This window comes from Emiliania huxleyi, assembly GCF_000372725.1.
Source record: "Emiliania huxleyi CCMP1516 chromosome Unknown EMIHUscaffold_200, whole genome shotgun sequence".
NCBI lineage: Eukaryota > Haptophyta > Isochrysidales > Noelaerhabdaceae > Emiliania > Emiliania huxleyi.
In genome coordinates, this window is record NW_005200599.1 from 86,513 (window position 1) to 99,753 (window position 13,241).

General features: G+C 71.3%; 3 protein-coding genes across 3 annotated transcripts in view; 1 reads left to right on the forward strand and 2 right to left on the reverse strand.

Moving 5' to 3' along the window:
• Positions 1-446: 446 nt before the first annotated feature.
• EMIHUDRAFT_113818 (hypothetical protein) lies at positions 447-2,586 on the reverse strand (the record flags this gene model as incomplete). Its single annotated transcript, XM_005781498.1, has 3 exons — positions 447-2,035; positions 2,110-2,234; positions 2,279-2,586. 3 exons carry the CDS (start codon positions 2,584-2,586, stop codon positions 447-449), a joined length of 2,022 nt encoding a protein of 673 aa, XP_005781555.1.
• A 1,988-nt stretch (positions 2,587-4,574) lies between these two features.
• SEC24B (secretory protein 24B) lies at positions 4,575-10,070 on the reverse strand (the record flags this gene model as incomplete). The annotated part of the gene is made up of 14 exons (XM_005781499.1): positions 4,575-4,640; positions 4,868-5,326; positions 5,400-5,513; positions 5,667-5,859; positions 6,034-6,248; positions 6,336-6,467; positions 6,566-6,817; positions 6,888-6,917; positions 6,957-7,350; positions 7,454-7,579; positions 7,726-7,856; positions 8,112-8,554; positions 8,663-9,023; positions 9,756-10,070. The coding sequence occupies 14 exons, from the start codon at positions 10,068-10,070 to the stop codon at positions 4,575-4,577; spliced, it is 3,231 nt and encodes a 1,076-aa protein (XP_005781556.1).
• Positions 10,071-11,449: 1,379 nt separating this feature from the next.
• Positions 11,450-13,241, forward strand: part of EMIHUDRAFT_113820 (hypothetical protein) — a gene marked incomplete at both ends in the record, with an annotated part of 2,787 nt that continues 995 nt past the window's right edge. Inside the window, 2 exons of the mRNA XM_005781500.1 lie at positions 11,450-12,777; positions 12,975-13,140. Of these exons, the coding sequence (XP_005781557.1) occupies positions 11,450-12,777; positions 12,975-13,140 (1,494 nt within the window). The remainder of the gene's footprint in view (positions 12,778-12,974; positions 13,141-13,241) is intronic.

Below are 13,241 nucleotides of genomic sequence, written 5' to 3' on the forward strand. Positions count from 1 at the left end.
GCCGCACGCCGAAGGCGACGCGGAAGGTGACGCAGGGGTCGCGCGCCAGAGGCATCGCAGTGGTAGGCGGCGCGAGGGTCGCGCGCCGAAGGCGGTCGCGCGCCGAAGGCGCGCCGCACGCCGAGAGCAGGGGTCGTGCGTTAAAGGCCTCGACGCGGGGGTTGCGAATTTCCAGGCGCGGGGGTTGCTCGCCTTGAAGGCGGCGCGGGGGTCGCGCACCCCTGCCGTTTTCACACCTCAGGGTTACCCCACCGCGAAGTGGCGGTGGACATGCTCCCACGTTGCCGACGCGGCGGGGCGCCGGAGTGGCCGCTGGCCGGCGCGTGCTCGCCCTTTTGCCCTGTCATCATCCGATCTCCTCTTTTACATACATAAATCATCGAAAACCATAACCCAACATGTCTCTGTTTAGCCACTCATCAGTTCACGCCGCCCGATCAAGAGACTCAAGAGCCCCTCGCCGGCACGCGCAGCCTCGGCGGATCGACAGGATACAGCCGCCCCACGTTTGCCTCGCGGCTCGAGCAGCACCAGTCGCCTCCGAGCAGGAAGAAGGACTCGAGGTTGGCGAAGCCGGCCGCCTGCTCAAAGTCGCTCTCCCAGCCGCCAAACGCGCCCTCCGCGTCATCGAGCGTCACGAGCCGCGCCGACCGCACCGCCGGCGCGTCGAGCAGCCGCAGCACCTCGCGGTTGGTCGCGCCTCGTCGGAGCGAGAGCGCGCCGGGGGCGGCCGGCTCGCCGTCGCCCGCGCCCAGCGCCGCCGTCGCGGGGTCGAAGGCCGCGTCGCCCGCGCCGAGCACGCTGGAGCAGGTGCGGTCGTGCGGCGCGGAGCAGCGCGAGACGGGCCAGTGCGCCTCGTCGACGGGCGGCGGGCGGCCGAGGACGCGGACGCGCTGCGGCGCGTCGGTGATGGCGCTCGCGGTGCGCGGGTCAGCGAGGAAGGAGTGGGCGCGGAGGGAGAGCGGCGGCGCGGGCTTGCGGGTCGTCCACGGCGCTGAGGCGGCGTAGCGCGCCGGCTCGAGGAAGTACTGCAGCTTGTGGATGTTGAGCACAAAGTGGGTCGAGCACTTCCTCGGGAAGGTTAGGCCGGGCGGCGCGCCCGGGTAGACGCACGAGGGGACGTAGTCGACGAGCTCGCTCCGGTCGCAGAGGCAATCAAAGTGCGGCAGCACGAGCGTGCGGTTGAGCACGTACGCGAGGGCGAGCGCGTCGCGAAGCGCGTGCAGCTGGCGACGCATGAGCTCGAGGTTCGCCCGCAGCCGCACCGAGCGCCGCCGCGCCTCCTCGGCGGGCACTCCGCCCGGCCGCTTGCCGCCCAGCCCGTGCGACGCGTCCTCGCCGCCGCACGGGCGCGGCACCGGCCCGCCCGGCCGCCACAGCCCCTCGCCGTCTCGGCAGGGCCGCGGGTCGGGCGGCGGCTTGGGAGGCGCAAAGGAGAGGAAGCGGCCCTCGGTGAAGTACCTCGCGGGGAGGGCGCCCCACAGGCCAGCCTCGAGGAACCTCCAACGCTTGCCCGCGTCGCCAAACTCGGTGAAGGTGGCGTGGACCGACGCGCACTCGCCCGCCGCGCCCGCCTGCTGCATCCAGACCATGTGGCCCGAGCAGAAGCGGCGCGCGGGCAGCGGGCCGAGCACGAGGCCGTCGGGCCCGTGCACTAGCCTGCCGTCGCTGCTGGCGGCGCGGACGGGGTAGAAGCCGCGCGCGGTCAGCAGCCGGTTGAAGACGCCCTGGTCGTCCGACCACCACGTCTCGAGCTTGAGCGTCCACCGCGCCCACCGCTCGCAGAAGGCGACGGTGGAGTTGCTCGCCGCCAGGAAGATGACGCCGGTGTTGAATACGGCGCCGGCGGTGTTGCCCGGGCTGTGGCCGCACATGAAGGGCGACGCGCCTCGCGGCGTCTTGTCGGCGTCCGCTGCGGCGTCGAGGCAGTCGGTCGAGGGCGCGATCGAGGCGCCCGCCGCCGCGAGCGCCGCCAGCTCCGCCGTCGGGTCCTTCGCCCAGGCGACGTCCGAGTCCGAGACGAGGACGTGCCGACCTACGCCCGTGTTGCATGACCTGGACTGTGTCGATCTATGCGCCTGCCCATCTGTGTTTGTCTGCGCTCGACACCGGAGAGCAGGACCTCCTTGATCGTCATCGCCTTGAGGAAGCCCATCCGGTGGAAGAGGAAGGGGGTGCCGCGGAAGTGGACCGGAGGCAGGGCGCCCGAGTACTTGTACGCCGGCACGCGCAGCCTCCGCAGGTGGACGAAGAGCCCGTCGTCGTAGCAGGCGACGACCATCGCTGCCCCTTGCGCAGCGCGATCACGTGGTGCACCCAGTTGAGCAGCATCTCGGTCGCGCCAGAGTTGCCAAACGCGAGCCACGCGATGCCGCTGGCGCGCGGGACCGCGCTGAGCAGCTCGTCCATCGACGCGCCGGCGGGCGCTTGCGGCGGGAGCAGGCTCGGGTCAGGCGACCACTGCTCGAACCCGTCCTGCGCCAGCATGTGCCTCACCGTGTCCGACTCCTTTTGCACGTTGGCCTGGTGGTCGTAGCCGCCCCGCCGCCCGTCGCCCGTCGGCGGAATAGGCTCCGCGAGCGCCATCGCGATGGCGCGGCGAGCCTCGGCGGACTGGTGTGACTCGAGTGGCGGTTGTGTCGCTGCCGGGTCGAAAGGCGCTGCTGTGTTCGCTGCCGGTCGGATGGGGGAGTGCGAACTTGCCACCGCCGGTGCCCATCGAGACTGCCAGGCTCGTTGCGTAAGTTGAGGCCGCCGCACCACCGGCGGCGCAATCACTGGACTGGGCTGCCACGATTGGTACAGCAGGAGGAGGAGAGCTGGCAGCGAGGCGATAGCGTACGAGCAACGCATTCGCGTGCTCTGAGCTCCCCGCCTCTTCGTTTGGCGATATTTACGGGACAAGCAAGCTGCTTGTCAAGCGACTCGCAAAGCTGGCAAGGGGTCGGAAGATAGGTAGCGATGCTGGAGCGTTCGCTGCCCGGGGGCGCAGCCGCAGCGGTATAAGCGGAGTTCGCGCAGCGTGTGTGGCGCCGGCGAGTTTCTTTTTCAAAAGGGAGAGTCGTGAGCGAATTGATGGTAGACCTTCGGGCAGACAGACCCACACACGGTGTGCCGACACAAGTTGGAGGCGAACGCGCTCTCGTTAATAGGCACCTCGGATGTCACCGCACGAGCCTCTGTTGCAATGACGCCTTGCGTGGCAAGCGGTGTAAAGTATTGCTGGTGCCAAACGGTGGCCTGGTCATGTGTGTCACAGGCGGCGAACATGCCGACCCGCCAGCGCGCGGAGAGGAGCGGCGATAGCAAATGCACCCTGATCTGGTGTGCAAAGTAGCTGTGCGGCAGGTTGCCCTTGTGCCATGCTGGATCGCCGCCAACCGCAAGCTGCTACGGCGAGGAAATCGCGCACGCGTCCAGCTTCGCATACGAGGGCGACTGCGCGGACTGCCCCACCTGCGACTTGTGGCTGCAGTGGCAGCAGCCGTGCTCTACCCTGAGTGCGGAAAACGCGGCAATCCAGGAGGGGAAGGACATGTGCGGCCACGAGGCCTCGCCGCCGATGCCCTTCGAGTTCCGCGCGGGAGTCATGTAAGCTGCGCCCCCTCCCCCACCCCCTCGCCCGATCCCTAATGCGGCGACACCTCCTTGTCCCTTCCACCTTCAGGGCCCTCTGCTACCTCAACTGCTTCCTAATTATTGTGTGGGAGAGGATCCTCGTCCGCGGTCCGATTGGCAAGTGCCTCGACAGCGGCGACAGCGAAGAGAAGCTCACGTTCCGGCTTTGAGCGGGCGCATGCGGGACAGCCTTCCGGCGGCGAGTTTTGGCGCCCAAATGGCGCAGGCCCGGGAAGAGAGAGGGTCGCGCACTGGAGAGGAGCACGCCCTTGACGTCTCACGCTTTGCACAGAATGATTGCGCTCGCGCCATTATACTCCGTTGCATTTTCGCCACAACATGCTGTGCTGGGAGATATTGTGATGTGCGTGACTCACACAAAGAGTCTTCTCCTATCTTGCAGGTAGCGAGGTATGTAAGGTGCTTAGTTAGTGGTGAGGCGGAGCGGAAGCGGAAGAGCCTTGCACGTCTTGTGCACAGCGCTCTTGTGTGCACCCCGCGACACACTCGCGAGAGCCGAGAGCCGTCTCAGAGTCTCCCTCGCAGACCTGCAACCCCTCTTTTTGACATCTCTTAAATGACCTACTGGAGACTCGCTCTCTACAAAATGCGAGTGCGGTCTCTGCCCCCACAGATTTCAGGAGCACTTGTCACCGCGACACAGCAACATCGATTCGTCCTCTCTCGACTCTGCAGCTGGCAGCTCGGAGCTCTGGGAGCGGGCACACTCTCTCCGCAGCGGCAGCGCTGGCGCACCGCCACTCTGACCCACCCACGAACGTTGAAGGAGAGCGCACAGAGGCGGACGAGAGATGCCGAGCGAGGACTGGGAGAGGAGACCATGTACGCCGTTGCGTGTGCAACACATGCGACCCCGTTGCCAGCTCCGCTCTCTACCAGGGCATCCCAAGCCCCTCTCGCCCAGCCTCCCGCCCGACAACCCCGTTGGCCCCACCTTAGGCGAGCTTGTTCTGGATCTGGCGGTGGACGTGGCAGAGGAACTCGACGTAAGTCATGGATGCCTAAAGCAGCAACGGGCGCACGCCTGCTCGGACGCGCCTCGATGGCTATCTAGTGGAGCGCTGCGAGGCCGCGCCTGCGCGCGGTCCTCCGTCAAGTTCGCCAAGAACCGAGGCTCGGCCGCGTCCTACCCACCAGACGGAGTCGCTGTGAAGAGTCCCCGTCCCTGCGGCGGGCTGCGTGGCTCCTCCGCCCGCGCCTTGTGGGCCACGCAACGCAAAGTCTGCACCAAGTGCGGCCGCTGGGCGCGGATCACGCTGAGCAAGCCGTGCAGCGCGGCGCTCGGCGCCGTCTCGAGCTTGGCCACGCGGAGGCGCGACGCGTCGACGCCCGCGGCCGACGCGATCCCGAGCAGCGGCTGCAGCAGCTCGGCGGGCGCGCGCGCGCCGATCCAGAGCGTGAGCGAGAGGGAGTCGTCGAGGAGGTAGCAGTCCGCGCTGTCCAGCTTCTCGAACGAGAGCGCCGTCGTGTCGCCCAGCCGCCCGCCGCCCGCGGCAGCGGCGAGGGCGAGCGGCGACGTGTCTGCGGCGGGGTCGGCGTCGGGCGGCGGCGGCGCGGCGGCGGCGGCGGCGCCCGCCTCCGAGATGGAGCGGAGGGAGTAGAGGCGCGGGTAGATGAAACCGCCGCTCGAGGTGCAGCCCATGCGGCAAGCGGCGGCGAGGTGGGCGGCGCGCTCGTCGGCTCGCACCTGTCCGCACGCCGCTAGCCATCAAGGGGCGGGGGCGGGTGTGGGCGGCGGGAGGGGCGAGCTGGTGGCGCACGTCGGTCCCCGCCCGCAGCAGCCCCACCTTGGTGAGGGAGAGGGCGTAGAGGGGTAGCAGCTTGAGCGCCTCCGGGAGGATGAGCTGGCCAGCGGAGGTTGAGGCGGCGCACGTCTTGCGGCGGCGGGAGAGGTGCGGGGTGAGGTGCGGGGTGAGGACAAGTGAGGGTCGGGCGGGTGGGGAGAGGGGGTGAGGCGAGGAGAGGTGGTTGTTGGGGCGGGGCGAGGGGGCGAGAGATACGGGGCACGGGTCGGGGAGCCGCGGGACCTTGCGGTAGTTTGCGAGGATGGTGACGCAGCGCGCCACCACCGCCTCGCGCAGCTTTTGCATCGTCGACCGGCTGGTAGCGAGGGCGGCCTGCCGCATCATGATGTTGAGCAGCGCGTCGAGGTCGGCGTGGCGGTAGAGCGACGGCATCGAAGACGTCGCGATCAGCGCCGAGGTGAGCACCCGAATCCGCCTGCTCGCACCCGGCACAGGCGGTCGAGCGGAGCGGGAGGAGGCGCCGGCGGGGCGGGGGGGCGGGGGGGGCCGGGGGGGCGGGGGGGCGGGGGGCGGGGGGCGAGGGGGGCCGGGGGGGCGGGGTGGGGGGGGCTGCCTCTCCCCGAAGGCGGTCGTGTAGAGCAGCGCGCACTGGACGCACGGGTTCGAGCCGTCGATGATCTTGTCGTCGTGCAGGAAGGTGACCCCGATGGCACCGTCGGCGTCGATTCCGGGCACGTCGACGTCTCGGTCGCCCGGCAGCGACGAGCCCCACAAGTAGTGGTCCACGCGCAAGCCGCGCGAGGTCCGCACGCGCATCACACCCTCGTACCCAAAGGGACGAGTCAGGCAGCGCCAAATCTCGGCCTGCACACGGCCGCCGCCCCGTCAGCGGACGCCGGGCTCAAGGCACGGACGCGACAAGCGGCTCGCCTGCAGCTTCGGGCCCCACACGTCGCGCGACTCGGGCGCCGCGTTCGCGTAGTGGTAGAGCTGGCCGCCCGTCAGCCGGCTGAGAGGCGCCGTCGACGACATGTCGACGAAGTTGCTCGTCGTGAAGTGGAAGGTCGAGACGCTCGCGTGCACCTCGAGGCGGGAGCGGGCGCAAGCCAGTGCGCAAAACCGTGCGCGCGAGGGTGCGTAAGGGGGTGCGCCGAGGCTGCGAAGGGGCGAGAGGGAGGCACCGCTGCCAGCGCAGCGGCCAGCGCAGTCCAGCCGCTGTCCGCCGGCTGCAGCAGCGCCTGCTCCTTCTCGGTGCCGTAGGTGCGCACGTCGTCCCGGTGAACCAGCTTGAGAGGGCCGACCGACGGCAGCGTGTGGCTGAAGACGAGCACGCGCCCGCCCGTCGGCGCGAGGAGCAGCCGCGCCGCCTCCATCGCCGCGCCAAAGGCAGCGTCGGGTCGGCGCGAGGAGGCGAAGAGGGTGGTGCGAACCGCCTGGGCGGCGCAGGGCAGGTGCGTGGGAGGAGCGGCTGGGGAGGGGAGGCTGCAGGGCGCCTCTGCACACCTCGAAGACGCCGAGCAGCGCGTCGCGCGCCTCGGAGAGCGGCAGCAGCAGCGCCTAGACTCGGCGCACGAGGAGGATTGCGCGAGAGCTCCTCTTGACGGCCCGGAGAGCGGCAGCGGGCGGCGCCTCGGCGGGGAGAGGGAGGCCGATCTCGGCCAAGTCCGCTACCACGTACTGAGTCAGCCGGCTGCCGCCCGCCGCCGCGCCGTGCCCGTTGCCGCCGCCGCCGCCGCCGGGCGCGTAGAAGTGGAGCGCGTCGGCGAAGGTGACGAAGCCGACGCGGGTGTGAGGCGGGAGGGAGGGGAGGACGGCGGAGAGGGCGGTGAGCACCGTGTCGACGACGGTCGCGGCGGCGGCCGGCTGCGTCACCTCGAGGAGGAGGAGGAGCGGCGGAGGGAGCGGCGGGCGGGCCTGGTACTCTGGCGGCGCGACGAACTCGACGGCGCCGCAGGAGAGCTCGGGCCTACGGGGGGAGGGCGCGCGGCCTGAGCAGGCGCCCGCCGCGCCTCTCCCCGCGCCAGAGGGGAGGCGCGCGCCGTTCGGCGAGGTCGCGCCGGAAGCCGGACTGGTCGAGGTCGACGATCTCGGAGGGCGGGAGCGGCGTGACGGCACCGCACAAGTTGCAGGAGAAGGAGCGGCCGCGGTCGACGAAGGCGAAGAACGGGTTGGCGTACGCGCGGCACCGGCCGCACCTGCCGCAAAGGGTAGGGGGCAGGGGTGAGAGAGGGGGAGAGGGGGGGCGTGACCGCTCTGCGCCCCGCGTCTCGCCAGCCGCGTCTCGGCCGCATCCGGCATATCGGGCTGCGTCTCGGCTGCATCTCGGCTAGCATCTCGGCACCGAAGCGGCCCGTCAGGCCCGGGGTGGACGAGCGGCACGGGCGCCTCGCCCGGCGCAGGCTCGGCGAGCGGCTGGATGACGCACGCCGTCGGGACACCGCACGCGACCGCCGCGTCCTCGAGCGTGGCGACCTGCAGCAGGAGCAGCCGCGGGTGAGGAGGGGCGCGGGGGAGGAGGCCGATGCCACTCCCCCCCTGCAAGCCTTGCCTGCACGTCCCTCCCCCCGCCCCCCCTGCAGCCTTTTCCCCCGGAAGCCTTTTCCTTGGAAACCCCCCCCCCCCCCCCCCGCCCCAGCAGCCCCTCCCCCCCCTCAGCAGCCCTCCCCCCCCCAGCAGCCCCTCCCCGCCCCAGCAGCCCTCCCCGCCCCAGCAGCCCTCCCCGCGCGCCTGGTTCAGCGTGTGCCGCAGCAGGCGAGGCGGGCAGTTGCCGTCGTCGATGGCGACGTAGGCGGAGGCGGCGGGCGGGGGCAGGGTTCCCATGCCCGCCCGCGTGAGGAACGACTCCGGCGCAGCCCCCGCCGGCGTCGGCCTCGGGATCTGGGACGGGTCGATCCGGTTGCTGCCTCCGCCTCCGTTGGCAGTCCTCGTGCTGGGCCGCTCCCCACCCGGCTGCTGGGCGGGAGGAGGAGGAGGCGCGCCGCCCACGCCGCCGCCCGGCGCGGCCTTCTCCCCGCCGAGCTCGCCGGCGGCGTACATGCGCCTCGCCGGCGCAGCGCGAGGCCTCTCGCCGCCCAGCCCCGCCCCGCCCACCGCCAAGCCGGCCAGCGGCACGGTCGGCGGGGCGGCTGCAGCTCCGGGCGGCGGCGGCGCGCCCCGAGGCGGGGGAGGACCTGGCGGGAGGGGAGGGGGCGGGGTGTCGGGGCGCAGGGGGCTGGCGAGCGGGGCTGGGCAGCGGGGCTGGGCAGCGGGGCTGGGCAGCGGGGCTGGGCAGCGGGGACCTGGAGGAGGCGGGCCCGGAGGAGGGCCGCCGCGCGGGTGGCTGCCCGGAGAAGGCTGTCGCGGAGGGCCGGGCGGAGGAGGGCGCTGGCCGGGAGGAGTGGCTCCGAAGCGGGGCGGAGGCGCCCGCGGAGCAGGCACGCCCGGCCCCGCTGCGCCGCCGGGAGGAGGAGGGCCTCCGCCCGGCGGCAAGCCGGCGTGAGGCGGAGGAGGCCGCATGCCGGGCTGCGGCGGAGGGCCGCCACGCATCGGCACGCCCGGCGGAGGCGGCCGCGGCGCTCCAGGCGGCACGCCGTTGCCGTGGTGCGGCGGCGGAGGCCGCTGCCCCGGAGGAGTGCCAGCGAAACGCGGCGGCGCAGGTCGCTGGCCAGGCGGCGGCGGCCGCTGGCCGGGCGGAGGAGGCCGCTGCCCCGGCGGCGTGCCAGCGAGCCGCGGTGGCGGGCCGCCGGGACGTGGCGGGCCCGGCCGCGTCGGACCGGGCGACGGGCCTCCAGGTGCTGGCGGCAGCATGCGAGGCGCTCTGGCTCCTGCACCAGGCGCTGGCATCCGAGGCGCTCCAGGCGCTGGCATCCGAGGCATTCCGGGCCGCGGCGGTGCGCCGCCAGGCGTGCCGAACCCGGGCCGCGGCGGGCCGGGCCGCGGAGGGAGTCGAGGCTGCATGTGTTCGCAGCGGTGTGGAGGCGGCGCCGGTCTGTACTGTGAGGTGGAAGCCGAAGAAAAAAGAAAAAGATTTACAAGACCGCATGGTCGCTGCGAGAATTCGGTGGGCGAAGAGGCAGACACGGATGGGTGGGCGATGGCTAGCACCACGCTCCTCTCCTTCATGCTTAAACTTGGGGGAGAGAGAGTTTTGGGACGGAACCCTTACGCAAAAGCACAAAAGCTGCGCGACTTGCACTCTTTCGTGCCACTCGCTCGCCGGTGCGCGGGGCATGGCCTCCCGCGCGGCTCGCGCTCACTCGGCCTGCCTCCGCCTCACGGCTGGCTGAGCACGCCATGGGTCCGCCTGGTGCGGCGCTGCTCGCTCGCTGCGCTGCACAAAGCTGCGAGAAGCAGGGTGGCCTCCTGAGCTTGAGCATGGCGCAGCGCGAGCACCAAGTCGCGCTCCGGATCGGCGACCGCGCGCGCCTCGCACTGGCCGACGCGAATCTTGCTCTTCGCCGCGTCGCGGCTGTCGTAGGCGCGCGTGCTCCACCTGGCCGTGTGGATCGCCTCGACCAACACGGGCACCGCCTCCTGTGAGAGGAGCGCCTGCAGGTGCTCGCGCAAGACTGACACGCCGATGAGCGCCGGCGACGCGGCGGTTAGGCCAATCCAGCCGGCGTGCGAGGCCAGCGCGCCCGGCATCGGGTCGATGCGTATCAAGAACCAAAGATGCGGTCCGAAGGCAGACCGCCGGTTGTACACCATCGCGCACTCGCTGTCCCGGATGGCCACCGAAATTCCGGTGTCGCAGCATTGCCAGAGGCGAGGGTAGGCATTCTCCACGATGGTGGAGATGTTGACCCGATCGTGCCACCCACTGTGGCCCGACCCTCGAGTTTGTCCTCTGGCGCCACTTGCAGCCGTAGCCACCGTAGGCGATTGAACATTTGTATAGCGCGCTCAGCGCTGCATTTGGACGTGTCGGCTAGGGGAGGGGAGCGCCCCCCCCGTCCATTGTCGTATTCGTACTCGTAGCCCCACCCCGTCCGGTGGGGGGGAGGGTGGCAGTCACCGAGCCGACAGCAGTGCCCGGCCGCCCCCTCCCCACAGGCATGTCAACGTAAGCAGCAGCGACGATCCAGCACCAGTACTATGTTATCGTCACCAGTAGCACCCCCAGCATGTCTTGAGCATCATTACCATTATCATCTTGGAGCACTTGGAGTGCAGTTATCAGCCAGAAGATGAATGTAGTTGATGGATCGGGCTATCGTCCGTGCCTCCCCTCTTTACGTCAGAGTGGGACCTACGCCGCGCCGGGCAAGGGGCGCGCCCGGTCCTCGACGGAGCCGCGCGCCCCAAGCGACCCAGGCGGCGAGTAGTCGTCGTTAGCGGGGGCGGTGGCGGAGCCGGAGGCGACGGAGAGGGAGGTGGCGAGGGAGAGGGCGGCGGAGAGGGAGGCGGCGGGGGGGAGGGCGGTGGAGAGGGTGGTGGCGGAGGGAGTGGCAGCGTAGCGGAGGGCGGTGGAGGGGGGGGCGGCAGAGAGGAGGGGGGCGGGGCGGGGGGCGGCGGAGGCGGGGGCAGCGGGGAGGGGGGCGGCGGAAAGGAGGGCGGCGGGGAGGGGGGCTGCGGAGGGGAAGGCGGCGGCGCGGGGGGCGGCGGAGGGGAGGGCTGCCGAGAGGGGGGCGGCGGGTATCGGGGCAGCGGGGAGGGGGGCGGCGGGAAGGGGGGCGGCGGCGAGGGAGGCGGCGGGGGGGAAGGCGGTGGCGCGGGGGCCGGCGGAGGGGCTGGCGGCAGAGCGGGAGGGGCTGGCGGAGGGACGGGGGGAAGGGCGGGGGGCGGCGGAGATGGAGGCGACGGAGAGGGGACGGCGGGGGCGGCTTGTAACTAGCCCCGTTACCATGCATCGTAGTTTTGCTGTGTAGTTTAAGAAGGAGCAGGTATTTTTTGGTGCAAGCAGGTTTTTAACTACTAAAAGTGGAGGCAGGCTGCTTCCACTTTTTAGTAGTTAAAGCCTGCTTCCACGTTAGTTAAAAACCGCAACCCAGTCCTCTGTAGTCATAGCCGTAGGAACTTATGAAGGCCGGGCTCAAACTTATACGGACTCGTGCTGATCGTAGTTTTGCTGTAGAGAAAAACTCAGCATGGTGCGGCCTTCGGGCACGGTGCTGACCTACCTCCCCGAGCCGCCTGGCTGGCGAGCCCATCCGCCCGGGCGACTCCCCGCGGACCCGCCCGACCCCTGCTGGTCCCTCGATCCCGCGCCGCCGGCGGAGGGCTCGCGGCCCCTCGCGATCGTGGAGGTTGTCGACTACGACCTCTCTGCGCTCGGCACTTCGCGCATAGTTAAGCTCGACCCGGTCGGCGTGCTCGCCGAGCGGCTGGGCGACGTGGCAGTGCAGTGCGTGCGGCGCGCGCTGCGCGACTCCTGGACCTACCCCACCCTCGCCACGGCGGGCGACGCGCTTCTCAACGCAATCTTTGGCGAGCGCGGCCCGAGCGGCTGGCTGTTTGAGGTGGTTGTGTCGCCTCACGTGTACGCCTCGCGCACGCTGTGGAATACGCAGCTTCTCGGCCGGAGGAAGCAGCTCAAGACGTACCGCGGCCGGGACTTTGAGCTCGACACCTCGCCCGACCTCGCCTGCTGCAACATGGACGTGCTGCACCCCGTCTCGCGCCCGCCGTCCGACGCCCGCAGGCACTGGACGTTGCGGATCTGCCAGATCACGCCCCTCGTCCGGCGGGGACTGAGCGACCGGGAAGCCGAGGCCGCGCTGCAGCAGCTGCTCGACAAGGCCCGCCGCCGCCCCAAACCCCACCCCCGCCTCTCTCCGGATGCCGAGCATGATGTGCCGCCCGCTCAGGAGGTCCCTCGCAAGTCCGGGGCCGTCGCAAAGGGGCGGGGTCGCGGCGAAAGGACGGCGTCGCCGCCCGAGAGGCTCAGCGGCGATACTCGGCCCAAGCCCGCCAAACCACGCCAGAAGCTGTCTAGCAAGGCCAAGCTGCAGATTGGCCACGTTGTGTTTCTGCACCCGGACCGGCTGCCCCTGGGTGCGAGCCCGCACCAGCCACACCTCATCCTGGCCGAGGCATGGCCCATCCGGGGGGAGCGCGGCGGCAGCACACGACGCCACTTCCGCCTCCAGCCCCAGCCGTCGGGCGAGCCCTTCCTCCTCGAGGAGCGGACGGTGACCGCGCTGCACAACGGCTTCCGCGGCGCGTGGCTGGCGATGGAGGCGGTGGGGGACGCGGCGCAGCGGGAGACCCTGCTCCGCGCCCTCGCGTGGTACTGCGAAGAGTACGCACGGCCGCCCTTGGCCTGCATCCGCCTGCTGCTCCACTCTGGCACGGTCAGCAGGGAGCAGGCGCTCGAGCTCGCGGCCGAGATGCGGGCGCTGACGGGCGGGGGAGGCGAGGCCTACGCGAGCGACGGAGAGGAGCCGGCAGGCGCGCGCCCGTCTCCCCGCCGCGGGTGCGAGGAGGCGCCTCGCCCCTGCTGACGACCGCGCCTCCCCCCCCTACAGGAGCCGCGGCCGCGCCGCCTCCGGCACGCAACACGCTCGGGATGGTACCCTTTGCGGCGGGCGATGTGGTGTGCCTGCGCTCGGAGCCGGCGCCGCGGGCCATGCTCGTCCTCGGCCACACCGCGGGAGGCGGCGATCCGGGCAGGTTGCGGCTCAAGGCGCTGCCTACCGCCTCGGGGGGGTCGTCTAGCGCCGGCTCGTTGCCTCGCCTCCCCGAGCCGGAGGAGCTGACGGCGGACGAGGCTGCGCCCGTCGAGGCCGTGGTGCCGTTTGCGCAGCTGCTCGGCATGGAGTGGAGCCGACCACGGGCGGTGCCGGGCGACGACGGAGGGGAGGGGGGGGGCGCGCCTCCCGGCCCGGGGGGTGTGGGGCGGCGAAACCGCGTCGCCGGTATGCGGGAGGCCAAGGCCGC